The 15,167-nt window shown below is 40.0% G+C and overlaps 2 protein-coding genes across 6 annotated transcripts in view; one reads left to right on the top strand and one right to left on the bottom strand.

Moving 5' to 3' along the window:
- LOC124776449 (E3 ubiquitin-protein ligase Hakai) overlaps nucleotides 1-9,606 on the bottom strand; it is a 75,853-nt gene extending 66,247 nt beyond the window's left edge. The window contains exon 1 of one of the 4 annotated variants that reach the window (XM_047251455.1): nucleotides 9,405-9,606. The gene's annotated coding sequence lies outside the window, so the exon portion shown is untranslated. Of the gene's footprint in view, nucleotides 1-5,061; nucleotides 5,158-8,961; nucleotides 9,159-9,217; nucleotides 9,343-9,404 lie in introns of those variants that run through there. The other 3 variants (XM_047251456.1, XM_047251457.1, XM_047251458.1) reach the window with 3 other exon arrangements.
- A 63-nt stretch (nucleotides 9,607-9,669) lies between these two features.
- The window catches only part of LOC124778018 (zinc finger protein ubi-d4), a 249,386-nt gene continuing 243,888 nt past the window's right edge, over nucleotides 9,670-15,167 (top strand). For both annotated transcript variants that reach the window (XM_047253596.1, XM_047253595.1), the window contains exon 1: nucleotides 9,670-9,856. In XM_047253596.1, the coding sequence (XP_047109552.1) occupies nucleotides 9,783-9,856 (74 nt within the window). In that variant the 5' untranslated portion in view covers nucleotides 9,670-9,782. The remainder of the gene's footprint in view (nucleotides 9,857-15,167) is intronic.

The raw sequence follows: 15,167 nt of genomic DNA, 5'->3' as shown, positions 1-15,167 counted from the left end.
AGGCTACTAGTGGACATTGTGATTGCAGGAGCAGCTGGAGGTCCGCCCTGTTAGAATGAAGGTCACAGTATTCCATTGTAAAAGGGCCATAAAATTTAGGAACACTGGAGAATGAATAAGAAACACTAACCTCGACGGCCACTTAGGGCGAGCCGTCGAGGGAGGATGGCCACTGGAATCCACAGGTGTAGGATCATTGTCCATCAACTCAGCGGTATCAATGGAGCTTCCCTGGTGTGAAAAGGACCAACAAATCAAAGAGGGCCTATGAGTCGGAGAGGGGGAAGACTGTTTGCTTTTGGATAATTGTTTTGACTTTCGGTGATCTGAAGAAGAGCCAGACGGCTGCAAACCCATGGTACACAAGAAATCTTCCCGGAAATAATCCTTTTTGAATTGACGGTTCGCTGGCTGCGTTGCAGCCGTCTTCGCCTGAGAGGGCGAAGAGTACGTAGCAGAATCTACAGCCCGGGAAGCAGGAGACGGAGCATCAGCTTTAAGGTGAGGCGACTTTGCTACCATCGAACTGAACTGTAAGTCACAAGTTTGTGTAGCCATGTTTTCTGTGGGATGGGCAGAGGCTAACATGGTGCTGTAGCTTCCAGATGAAGGGGCATTTGGTTTACGGTTCGCCAACAGTTTCCGGCAACAGGAAAAGGTACATTTCCTTAACCCTTATCTCCTGAACAGCCCACTTGTCCCGATTGACAGTACAAGAACAAAAAGAAACAGCATGTTCTCCATTACAATTGACGCAGCGGGAGGAAGGATGTGGACAGGTGCTCTCGTGTGCATCCCTGCTACAAGTGACACATTTGGCTGTGTTTTTACATGGCGTGCCAGTAGGACTGAACTGGTGGCATTTATAACACCTCAACGGATTGGGAATGTAAGGGTGCACAGAGATGACTTCATAGCCTGCCTTTATCTTGGTAGGAAGTGTCAACCGATTGAAAGTCAAGAATGACGTGCGAGTGGGCACCAAATCGGCAGCTTCCTTCTTCATAACTCGATAAACAGCAGTAACGCCCTGATATGATAGATAATTTGTTATTTCGTCCCTGTCAAACCATCCAAGAGCTGGGTGTAGATAACACCATGGGATGAGTTAAGTGACCTGTGAGCCTCCACTTTTATAAGATATTCGTGGAGGATTTGGGCCTTGAGTAGTTTCTGGGCCTGGAGAGCAGTATCAATTTCCAAAAGCAGAGTTCCATTGTGGAGATGAGAGCAACTTCACAGGGCCGGCGATACCATCCACACCTTTCTGTATAACAAGGGGGTAAACAGCAGCAAAAGTCTGGTTTTCGTCTAAACGTGAGAATATTAGATATCAAGGCGTAACAGGAAGAGACATTAAGGCAGGAGCCTCATTCCACTTTCTTTTATGTGAAACATTCGGAGAAAGAGAAGGAAAAATCAGTCATTGGGAATAAGTCCCCCATGACTGCCAGTGTCTCTGACGGTGCGCTCCTTCCAGCCAGGGGCCCTCCAAAGGGGAGCCCCCCACCTTAGGTGATTGTACACACCTTAGGTCACACCTCCCGAATGGCAGATGGAGGCACCAATCACCAGAGGAGGAAGGTAACAGAGCTCAGGCAATCACCTCCCTCCCCCCCCCCCCCCCCCCCCCCCCCCCCCGGGCCTGGCCTGTACCGGGGGTATTTGCGGGCCCTACATGCCAACCGGGGGCTGGGAATTACCTGTTACCCAGTTTCCTGCTACACGTCAAATGTGTGGGTGGCCATCAGGCAGACACAGGGAGGAGAAGAAAAGATAAGAAGGAAAGAAAGAAAAAAAGAATGGCCTCACGCGCCGCAGTGGAGGAAAAAGAGAGCGGAGCAGGGAAAGAGCGGTGCAGGGAAAGAGCGGAGCAGGGAAAGAGCGGAGCAGGGAAAGAGCGGAGCAGGGAAAGAGCAGTACAAGAGAGAATATTCCTACAAGCAAACCAATGCAAATTGGCTTCAAGAGCCCATGGAAGCAAGATACATCTCCCCAAGAGAGGGGAAAAGGGCAGGTGAAGAGGAGACAAGCAGCACAGAAAGAGAACTGGTGCTGCGAGGGCTGGGGGCCCGTGGTCGCCAAGCACGTACTCACCAAAGAGCGGTGAGTCCCTTGGGGGAACATGCAACACCTGTCAATCAGTCTACATAGGAAAAACATTTAGGAACTTTAAAACAAGATACTCAGAACACCTCGGAGCACTAGAAAGTAACAACATCCATATAACATTTGCTGACCACCTAATAAGTAACAGCATCCATAACACATTTGTTGATCACCTATAAGGCCCTAACCGCCACCCAACTACAATACCACGCCCCCGCCCCCCCCCCCCCCCACACACACACAGGAAAGTAAACAAAATTCAAATTCAGTGCCAAACTCTCTTGAGGAAAAAGTGAACACTGAATGTGTTAGGAAACACAGCAACACAGTGCTCACCACACTTTACCTAAAAGAAGGACCAGTCACAACAAAACATGAGTAGTAACAATTATATATGCAAAACAATTTTGACATGCCAAAACATGTTTCTTAACGATCAAGAGACGTGTTAACTCGCCGATGAAATTTACATGTACATCGTTTGGTTTGCAGGTGACAAGCTATTGATGCAGGACACAAAACAGCTGCTCCTGCAAAACCATATAATGTAAAATTATGGTAAGAAACAAAATGAACAAAAACTTTCTTTAGGCCTCACTTTGTTAAAGCAGCTATAACCTAAAATACTTTCACTTTTTATAGTTTTCAATAAACAAAAACCCACTGATGATGGCACAGAGGTGCTGCAATGTGTTTGGTTAAAAAGAAAAAACAGTGTGATTGCAAAAAGGTGGAACCCATACCCTATAATTTAACTGGAAATGTGGAAAGAAAGAACAAGAGCTACAATTAAAAAAAAAAGAAGGTTTGAGAGAATTTCAACAATGATAGTGAGTGAATAAGCATTATAGTCTCCCATGGTGTGGATGATGGAGATTTTCTCTCTGCAGAAGAAGAAATGTGTTCCCTGAACCAGTCAACTATAGAGTTCAGGAAGAAATAATGGTCAGTCAATCACAAGGTTTATGCAATAAGAAAGCACAGAAAATTTACTGAATCTGTGGGAGATTACTCCAAAACAAAAATGACCACACTCTCCATGTATAAAATCGACCTCCAGGAGAAAATGGACCAAAAGAAGCTTAGGGAATTTGTCAGGGATTATTAAAAATATGAACTCAGCTGCTGAATCGTGTGCAACTTAGAATGAAAAGTTATCTCACTGTCCCTTCCAAAGGAATTATTTTGAATTTGTATTTAGTCAGGCTTCAGTTTTCTCTGCAGCAGCACTGAGAGAGTACACTGTTCATTTGTTTATTATACTGTGACCTTGCATGTGCGTGTAGTTTAGGTTTCGATGATCTTTAGTAAGGGTAGGAACTGAGAATGCTATTATTCAGATGTGAGCTGAACTGATGACCCTTCACTCACAGCTACAGGCTTGCTTCGGTCACACAGCTTGAGGTTGCTGCCAGTGGGCATCACTATGGTGGACTGGATGCGGGAACCTGAGGGATGTCTAGCAGATCCCACATGTATCCCAACTGGTCTGCTACCATGGTCGGCCCAGTTACTGCCCACATTGACGTTGATGCTCACCCTTGGTTGAGCGGTAGATCATGTTAATGTGTGGCAGCGGACTGATTGAAACACAACCTAAGTTTGTTGGTCAAACAGGTTTCAGGTACTATGCGTGGCTGATAAGAGATCCTGAGCCAGATGCAGTTTCTTGGTCTGTTTCATAGGAAGCCACTTGGCCAGCAAGATATGGGCATTACTGGTAGTTCAGAGCTCCAATGTTACGTGGTCGGAAGTTGCTGTCAGAAGTAGCTTATCTTGTAGTGAAATTGAAGTACATAGTTGCTGCAAGTTAGTATGGATAGAGGTTTACTCATCAACTGGAATAAATTAACGATTGGTTTCTTTTACTGATTCTCTGACACAAATAGTAAAGTTGCTGAAGAGTTCAAGGGATATTTTAGTCTCATTTCAAACAGGTACCCAATTCATACAATTATAGTTGAAGTTTAATCCAATATACCATCAATATTTGGGGCGAGGTAGGGTAAACAAAGTTTAAATTGGTGGTAAGCATAACATAACCAAAATATTACTACATGTATTCTTTAAAAATTGTTTTGAGCAATCAGTTCATCAGCCCACACCTCATGGCAACAAACAGTCCTGAGCAAATAGAGTGTCTCATGATGAATACAGGAGTTAGTGACTGGAGCATTGTTGTAGTGAGGCTAAACACCATAATGTCCAACTCTGTCAAAAATAGGCCAAATTATAAATCTATTTAAAACAGCAGATAAAAAAATCTGACTGAGAACTTATTATGAGACTATCCCCATTCCCCTTCTAACGTAATTATGTAAGTGTAGACCAGATGATGTATAAAGTCAGAAATAGTATTAACTACGACTGAGAGATTCATGTCAAATAATATAGGCCTAATAAAAGACTGAAGAGATTGGAATCATCAATGCTTCTACTTGATTCATATTCATCTGCATAATTCCATGGGGATGATGAGAGTTAACCTGTTTTGTCACAAGGTCACAACACTGTTGCAGAAGCAATGGGAAAAAAGCCAGCTTTAAAAGAAGGCAAACTCTCCAAGTACACCAGTGACAACACAATCAATACCATCACAGTGTGATAGCAATGGTAGTGTTACCAATGACAGAGCCACTTAACCGGAGGTACTAAACACAGTTTTCCAAAATTCCTTCACCAAAGATGATGCAGTAAATTTCAATCATGAACTGCCAATATGAGTAACTTAGAAGTACATGCCCTTGGTGCAGAGAAGAAACTTAAATCACTGAATGAAGAGTAATCTTCCAGACCAGACTGTAAACCAAATACATTCCTTTCAGAGCATGCTGACAAAATAGCTCCATATTTAACATATACAACTGCTTGCTTCAAAAAACACCACTACCTATGGACTGAAAAGTTGCACAGGTCACACCAGTAGACAAGAAATAAAATAGCAGTACTCACAAAGAGTGGCGCAATCAACATTTTAAAACTATCTATATGGTGATGTAGGTTAAGATCCCAAATATCACACACTGCAGCCATTCACCCTAGTGGACCCTCGTTTGTGAGCAACTGATGAAAAAAAAAAAAAAAAAAAAAAAAAAAAAAATAATCAGAATTTTCTGTGAGACTTAATGGCATTAAAAAAGTTGCACCATGTAGTCTGGTTGAGTGCTATAATGGACATGATAATAGCATCACATGCAAGAGATTGTGAGTTCAAATCTTAATAGGTGCACTAAATTCTCTTTCACTTTTAAATTTTTATCAAAATTACTTCAATCACTCTTTTTATTCAATAAATTGGTTTAAATGTATTTTTTTTATTTCTATTTCTTTGTTGCATCATTTTAACCAGCGAATGAACTGTTTCATTTTTTCCTTGTATCATCCTTTTTCCAATCAGATTTTTTGTGAATATGAATTTAATGAAAGTTATCTATTATAATATTCTGTTATTTGAAAATTCCTACCTATCAGTTAAAAAAACAAAAGACGAGAGAATCTATATTTGTGCAATGGTACAAAAAGTATATTTTTGTTACCAGATGTGCAATTTTTTTAATTTTTGCACGGTAATCGTTATACATACACTTAAAACATAACCTTAATATGTATTGCACTATGGACAAAATAATGCAGATGAAAATTTAAATGAAGGGTTTATAAGCAAACCAAAAGTCAAGCAAAATGAGAAATACATGTAAGGAACATAATAATAAGGGGAAAAAACAGGGTGATAAAACAAATTAAATCAAAATTAATACAAAAAATTAATTAAAACACACGACCAAAGATTTCAGATGGAGAAAGAATAATAAAAAAATGACAGCAAATGAACAGGTTGATATTATGATTAAAATTATGCTACAAAGGAATGGAATTAAAAAATTACATTTAAATTAAATAATTGAATAAAAATGATGATCAAAGTCGTTTTGATAAAAAAACTTATTGTACCGGACAAGATTCGAACACGTCATCTCCTGCATGCCAAGCTGTTATCCTATCCACTATACCATGCAACCATACTATATAATTCAACTTTTTTAATGCTATTTTGAGTGTCATACAAAATTCCGGACATTTTTCCATTAATTATTTGCAAACAAAGGCCCATCATGGTGAAAGACTGAGTGTGGTACTGGGGATCTTAACCTACATCACTGTATGGATAGTTTCAAAAAGAGTACTACACTGCCGTGGATCTCTCCTTGTCAGCTGAATTACAGATCTTCATCACCAACATCAATTTGCAGTAACATTTTACCTGGTTTCATTCATACATAGATTATCATCAGACCGTAATGTTTCTATTGGTAATGCATAGAATTGATATCTGGAGCTGGTGTAAGTGCAAGAAGCACTTGTCATAGAAAGTTCAAAGTACACCAGTGGCAACACAAAATCAACATCTTCACTGTGCAATAGTAATGTTACTGATGACAGAGCTGCTACAGTGGGGTAACAAATATGGTTTTTCGAAATTCCTTCACCAGAGAAGAAGCAGTAAACATTCCAGTATGAGCAGTTGACAATAGATGATTCTTGCACTTACACTGGCTCCACACTTTGTATCCAAGCATCATCAATGGAGACATTACTGGTCTGATGACGGTCTATGTACAACAAACTGGTTACCATACCATACCATAAAAAAAAAAAAAATTTCCAATATGGAATGTTTGTTTTTCTTATATTACAATACAAGATCACTGATGTTCCAATTATGAGTTCAAATTTTATGAAATAATCTGAAGACGACGATCTGTTAACACACAGCAAAAATTCAGAAAATAGTTTTCTTGTGAAAAATAAGGAGGCCTTTATTCACATGAAGTAATGAGTGCTATTGAAAGAAAATCTCAAGTGGATTCACATAAAGAGGAATTATCAATAGGCCCTATAAGACAACGGCTTTGACCTGTGACATGAGAAACATGCGACAAATGCCATAAACAAGACGACTACAATGTGGTATCAGTAGCGTTTTTTTTTTTTTTTTCAAATTGGCTAAGCTAGCCATTAGTCTGTCACCACAACCAGGCTCTTTTTAGTTTCCCATTTAGTGTCTTGACCAACTCAAAACCAAAGTTTTACCATCTAATCCAGACCTCGGGCACAGCTACAATCAATCTGTCACCACAACTAGGTTCTTTTTTCACATTTGTTGGCTTCACCAACTAATAACGAAACTGTGAATACTCCTATCAAAATGTGACATCATAGCAATATCCAAGGAACTGTTATAGGCCCTCCACTATTTCTAATCTATATAACCGACTGGGAGACAATGTGAAGAGCCTTCTTACTCTGTTTGCAGATGATGCTGATAATTTACTGTCAAAGTCATCAGAAGATAATACAAACTACAAAATGATTTAGACAAGATATTAGTTTGGTGTGAAAAGTGACAACTGACACTGAACAATAAAATGTTTAGGTCCTACATGTGAGTACTAAAAAGAATCTGTTAAATTTCAGTTACACAATTAAAAAAAAATACAAATCTAAAGATTGTTGATTCAACCAATTACCTAGGGATGACAATTATGAACAGCTTAAACTATAACTATTACAGAGAAAATGTTATGGGGGAAGGTAAGCCAAATGCTGTGTTTTAGGGGCAGAATACTTAGAAGACGCATCATATCTATTTAAGAGACTGCCCACAGTACGCTTGTCAGTCTTCTACTACAGTACTGCTGCGCAGTATGGGATCATTAACGAAAGAGATTGACCGATGACACTGAAGAAGTTCAAAGAAGGCAGCTAATTTAGTATTACTGTGAAACAGAGGAGAATGTTATGGATACAATATGTGAGCTGGGTGCCAATCATTAAAACAAAGGAGTTTTACGTTGCAGTGAGACCATTTCACAAAATTTAAATCACCGACCTTCTCCCCTGAACGTGAAAATATTTTGTTGACGCTCACCTAAATAGGGAGAAACCACAATAATAGCAAATAAAGAGAAATAAGAGCTTGCATGGAAAAATTTAGATGTACATGCTACTTGACAGTGGAATGGTCGACAACTAGTCAAAGTGCTACTGGGAACCTTCTGCCAATCATCAATCGTGAACTGGAGAGTACTGATGATTTAAATGTACGTGAATCACATTCCATTGGCAACAAAATATACGTTGGACAATGGAAAATATGTGAAGATTGTAATAGGACTGTTTGGAAAACCGGACCCTGATTACGAACATCCTGTGAACAAAGCATATGTGCAAATCGTAACATCTGGAAGATGAATGGAACTGTTCTTGCCAGGATGTCAAAACCAACACAATCATCAAAGCAGTTGCAGCAGAAAATGTGGTGAAAGTAAAAGGGCACGTGACCTGAAGCATTCAAGAAACTTTTGTGTTGTATAAGAAAGAACTATCAACATGTGAATGCTGTTCTCAAACACAGGATCAGTTGGCTGACATTCGTAAGCACCTGGAAATCACCCTGACTACCGTAAACGATTGACAGCTGCTGCGAATCGGTGTGTTGGAAGAACTCCTGAGAGTCGTGTACCTGTGATAACTGTACCAAAGGTACCTCAAGTACTATCCTCTCCTGCATACAAAGAGCTTTGCTGTTTCTTCTCATTCTCAATGTACACACTATAGACACACAATAGTGACTCCACATTCACGAACGTGACAAAAATGCCTATACCTATTCACTAAAAAATTGATTGCTTGGAGAAAAATGGCCTAGTAGGCTAACATGAACCATTATTAACACATATTTGTATGAATCTGGTTCAATAAATTAAAAGGAAGATAGGAAACATGTTTATCCATTTTACATTACAGAAAATATCAGACTCTGGACACGAAAACGTCTACAAGCTAACTTACTTTTCCAATTTTCATTCGCTAATGTATTATGGTATCATGTCTTGGGGCATCGTAACTCCACTAAGGAAAAAAAAGGGGTTTGTTGCATGCCCGCTCAAGCTTTGGTACGCAAGCATAAAAAAGAAATCATCACATATAATAATTCATTAATTGTACCAAATTTCACAGCGGATCGCACAATAATAACTGCTGACTTTTCTGCACGCTTTCATCATAAATAATTATGACTGAGATATCACTGTTTCATAGCACCTACTGTATTGTTTGGACACGATAAGAAAACAACTCTTCTTGTGAAAAGATAAAAATAGTATCATGCACGAGTTAATTCATTCGTTCACATATCGTGTGCCATATATAAGTCGGGAAGAAGATCCTTGAGGGTACATGACGAGTCAAATGTTTCCTGTCAACATATACAAACGTATGAAGGAAATACGTACACATTTTTACGTTTGTTTGCGGCGAGCGGTGAGACGCAAAACTGTAGTTTTTCCAGGTGCTCAGACCGAATAATTCAAGTTTGATATGAATTAAAATGAAAACTCAAATGAATGTATCAGGGCAGGAACACTATTATTCAAATAATTAACCTCAACGTTTTCAGTTTTCACAACCAGCCTACGAATTCACACTTCACACAAACCAGAGATAGCATGAAAAGATTCGTACATGGTGCCTCTTATAATATCCTTGGAACCGGGAGGCAGTTTGAGAATAGGTTGTTATTGATTTTTGTTGTTGTCAGGGGTGGTTGTGAGTGAGCTCGAAACATTAGTGATTTAGTGTGAGTTTGTGTGGTTAGTACTAGGCTAATCGTTATGGCTGTGAACGAGGGAATGGAGAAATGTGAAATTGAAGTTGTTAATCCATCCATTTTAAGTAAAATTGAAAGGTAAGACGCCATTTCGTTTGATTAGAGTTACGAGAAGTTACACGAACACTTTCAAACCCATTACCTCAGAGAATCCACAATATTAAAAGTTGCTAGCAAAATTACTTCGGGAATCATTTTTGCTCCATGTTCGCGGATCTCATTTCGCAGTTTTTGTTCTGTTTGAAACGTGTAGTAAATTACAAGTAGAAAAAAACAGTTAAATAAATAATTAATGCTATGCACAGAATTACATTAGTAGAAAAATGATTGTTACACTTTTTGCCGTTGCTATTATCTTTCTTCATTCTTGCAAGTCTACATATTCCATAAATCGAGGACTTATTGATCTTAACCTTTGGTAAGTGGATTTTATTGTGTCGTTGAACTTACCAATAGCAAATGTCTTCTTCGTTCTGTAAGGTAATGATAAGATGTATGACTTTTTTTGGGTCCCTTAGGAAATTTTAGTAACTTTAATGATCCATCGCGTAATTTAGCAGCTACAGGACCAGACTCTTGTCAGTTTCATTGGAAAGAACGTTTCAGAATTGGCAAAGAAAACAGAACAGAGAATATATTGTTGGTATTTTGTTACGGCAGTACTTTTTCATTTATAAATGCACAGTTTTGCACACAGAGATTTCGCTTGTTGGCAAGATGCACTTTCCAGTCTTTCACTGCCATAGTGAGGATGAAGGTATTGTGGTTAGATGTCCCCGTATCTGTAGGCTTCTAAGTACGTGTAGGTCTGATGTTTCCATATGTGGGGAAAAAAAATGGGAAATACGGAAGCGTCCGATTCCACCCGTCTGCTTTAATCCATGACGTCACAAATATGGCGGAAACGACCATACACTACGACTCCAATATGGCGCCCATGACGTCTTAACGTAAACATGACAACAAGCCCGAAAATACATTGAAAATCCAACACGTACACGTTCCACATAAAACCTAATGAAACCAACGGGACAAGCGTGGGAAATTGGGGTTTTTGGTTGGGGACAAAGTAAATATAAAGAAATTTAGATACACACCACCATACCAAACCACACAAAACGACGAAAAAAACCGACAACACAAAACTCCCCAAATTCCACTAAACATAATATCCTCTGGAATCGGACACTTCCCTTCACCTATATACCTCAACAGCATCTGCCGATCCCACAAATTGGAATCTGGCACTTCCCTCGACCTATATAGCATAACAGCAACTTCCGATACCGGAACACCCACAGCCACAACCACCCATTGGAATCGAACATTTCCCTTCGCCCACATAGGTCAACCAGCGACCCCCAATACCAAAAAACCCACAGATATGACCAGAAATTGAAATATAAAACTTCCCTTCAACTACATACCTACGAACCAACACGATACCAAATCACCAATACAACAAACCACACAACTCAACACCACCCTACCAGCCACAACACACAACAAATACACTAAAAACAAGAAAATAAAAACTTACCACAACAAAGTTGCGCCTCAACCAAGGTCAGCCCCACACACACACACACACACACACACACACACACACACACACACACACACACACACACCAACGAAATGAAAAAATACACAACCAAAAGAAAGACCCAACCCATCCACACCCCTCAACACAACCTCCCCCCTCACCCCAAAATAAAATATCCATAAACAAAAAACAAACACAAAATAAACAAATCTCAGTCACACACTACAGCTCAACAAAAACTGCAACAAAATAGATCTTCCACAACTAAATCAAAAACCAACACCCCCCCTTCTGAGCTGCAGTCACCCACCCAAACTAACCACCTTTGACCTGTACATCTTGCTGATAGCCCTTAAAACCCCGAAAAAAAAAAAAAAAAAAAAAAAATAGCCCTCACGGACGCTCTTCCACCTTCAATACTCATTAAAATGTGACTGAAGGTTAGAAGAGCACCTCTTCCCCCTCCCAAGAACTGACTTAATGGTCCCCCACATCCCCTCTGTGGTATTCATACAAACTCCTGTCTCATAATTTTTAAACTCTAAGCTATGATTCACTACAAAATTATTTCACCCCCAATCACCCAACCCCTATAAGTTGAAAAAGCATAATAAATTACAGTAGAACTCGGTTCTATAAACTTATCCATTAACCCCACTAATTCCCTCTCAGACTGCCCCTCCACAACCCTAAAAACACATTCCAAACACCCACCCCCTGCTCAACAACCCCCCCCCCCCCCCCCACACACACCCAGAAACCAACCACAGACCCACCCCTCCCATACTTCCTTTTCCCTAACTGTGACTCGTCCACCTCCGCCACAACCCCAGGCCCACCAAAGTTACCCCTGTACTTAATGAACTCAGAACATACTTCATGCCAAAACGAAAACCAGTCAAGCTCTCTCCTCTCACTCACACCAGTCTCATGCTCGCAAAAATTGTGAGAGGATTTATAACAAAAGTAGTACGTCAACAACACAGTCTTGCGCATGGCCAACCTAGACTTCTTGAACCAGGAACTGCGACGTATGGAATGCCATAGGGTATCCCTATGGCACCGCCACATATAACCTTCTCTAGACTGAGACGCTGGAACTTTTGCCAGTGTGATGTCATACCCACAAACAGCACACTTCACCACCTCCGCCAACAAGCCAAACAGCTGCAAAAATGTAATCATCTCCAACGGACTCGCTCCCTTCGTAACATGCAGCGCACACTATTAATTTTATCCGTCATACCCATACCTAACAAGAGCAGCAACAAATTAATTTACTCAAATTAACACACGACCTACAGCTAAGAGCACTACAATAACTTTCACACAAACACACGAAATTGTTAACTCACTGAAAACAATTCCTCTCCACACACAGCCAAAACGAGAACCAGCCAGAAAAAGCAGTAACACCAAACTGAACCCAATAAACCACACAACATGAAACCCCTAAACACACCACCATAGGGCACCACGAACAGCAACACGACAACACCTACAAACATGCCACACTCTCAAACGAAACTCTGCGCAGTCATGATGTCACACACAACAACAGCCTTACATCATAGGTCAAAGCCGACGGGTGGGATAGGACGCTTCGGTCGACCCAAAAAATGTTGTCTGTGAGACTTTCTGTTGTATTTATTATTTTGTGACTTTTTCACTTCAGAACGTGCTGTACCTCTTCTTAATCTCGCTTACCAGAGAACAACCAAGTGAAGTGGTGCACACTGGACTCGCATTCGGGAGGACGACAGTTCAAACCCATGTCCGGCCATCCTGATTTAGTTTTCCTGTGATTTCCCTAAAAAATCGCTTCAGGCAAATGCCAGGATGGTTCCTTTGAAAGGGCACAACCAACTTCCTTCCCCATTCTTCCCTAATCCAGTGCGACCGATGGTCTCCCTGGTTGGTTCCTTCCCCCAAATCAACCAATCAACCAACCAGAGAACACTTCCACTCAAAAGCATGTCAATCCAAGAAACATGTTTAGGGTCATTCCACACCAAGTGGTCTAAAACTGAAAAAAGTTCCCACCATCATGGTCTCCAATTTTCGTCAAATTTTAACTGTAGCTTTAGTCAAGTGTTGAAGTAAGTTTCCCAAGATTTCAGGCCTCTAGCTGCAATAGCTGCTGATCTAGACCCCCTTGTCTGAAGTGTACTTAGTCCGTGTGCATGCAACATAAAAAAAATGTCATATTTGGAGTCTAATAAAATCGAAACTAATTCATAAGAATGGTTAGTAAGATGCGACCCTGTACAGTTTTTTTTGCTGATTCCAACGAAATTATGTATAACATTACTCATGCAAACCCCGGTCAAATAACTCGACTCAAAGTATACTTCAAAATTTGTCGTGACACAACGCGACAAATTTTGACCAATATTAAGACTGCAATGATTTCCTTGCAGTTGAAGATATGGACTTGAACTTTTGGCCAAGCTTCATGCTTGTGCTAGACATAATGCAGCCGGATTTGCAATGATCCAGGCCATATGGTCGCCCTGCAGTATCTCTTCAAATTAGGCAGTGTCAGCACAAACGGTAAAATTTACCAAAGTTTCAAGCCAATTACTAAAAAATAGTTGGCCTGAATCTGCTTGTGAATAGTATCACCTAAAAGAGAAACTCTTGCTCTACAAGACTGACATTTGTTTTTTTTGCAACGCGACCATTAAGTACTCATTAACTCACATCAAAGTTGTTATATTTTGTATGCGCGATGCACTAATTTTTCTTCATTTCTAGGAATTTGAATCTTAATAGTCGCTTAGAATTACTGATATAATTGGATATTTCATTCGTGTTTTATTCAGTGATTGGCCAGTGAGAGATGTCAGAAGTTAATGAAGAAGAAGAATCGTTGGCCCCCTGTTCAATTGGAAAAGATGCTGCTGCATCGAAGTGCCATGTTATCTTCTATGCTAAGAAGACTGGATTCAAAGCGTTTAGTGATTTCACAGAATGTGACCAGAAATTGCTTGTTTCGCGTTCAGAAGCCAAACTTGACGAAAATTCCATCATTTGCTTCCACCATGAAGCCCTCTTCCTACATGAATATCAAGCGATGCAAAAGAAATGTTGCAATCCATTCAAGAAGAGGAATCACAATGTAAAAGCTGGACTTAGACTGCTTGATAATGAAACAGCTGCCAAACTTTGCCTGTTAAAGAAAAAAGAAGTGATTGATATAAAACCTGGTCAGAAGCTTTGCCCTCGCTGCATGTCGGCACTGAACCAAAAGCTAGAAGATTCATCATCACTATCAACCCAATCTGAACAAGATTTCACAACGGATGAAACTGAACCAGCCATCAACAAAAGTTTATCATTTATTGGTGCTTCACCATTGAAAAGAAGACAACTAAGTAAAAGAGATAAGCAAAGCTATGCAAAAAGAAAGATCTTGGATGCACAAAGTTTAATTGGGAATCAAATTGCTGCTGCTGTAGGAATCAATTACGATGAACAGCCAAGTTCAAGTAAAAGTCGCCCATGCAATAATTGTGCAGATCTTGATAATCTTATAGAAGAGTTGAAAGAAAAATGTAAAGTGTCAAATCGTAGGACAAAAGTTCAAATATTGACCTTGGTTCCAAGAAGCTGGACAATTAAAGATACGACAACAGCATTTAATGTATCAGAAAGAATGGTAAAGCAAGCGAGAAAACTGAAGAATGAGCAAGGTGTTCTAGCTTTTCCAGCAAATCGGCAAGGAAGGAAGCTTTCAGATGAAGTTGTCCAGAAAGTACATGACTTTTTTCAAGATGACGAATTCAGCAGACTTTGTCCAGGGAAGAAAGACTGTGTGCCTGTGAGAATTTCAGGAACAAA

This window comes from Schistocerca piceifrons, chromosome 2 (assembly GCF_021461385.2).
Source record: "Schistocerca piceifrons isolate TAMUIC-IGC-003096 chromosome 2, iqSchPice1.1, whole genome shotgun sequence".
NCBI lineage: Eukaryota > Metazoa > Arthropoda > Insecta > Orthoptera > Acrididae > Schistocerca > Schistocerca piceifrons.
Note: the sequence above shows the minus strand (reverse complement) of the source record. Positions and strands in the feature narration are given on the sequence as shown.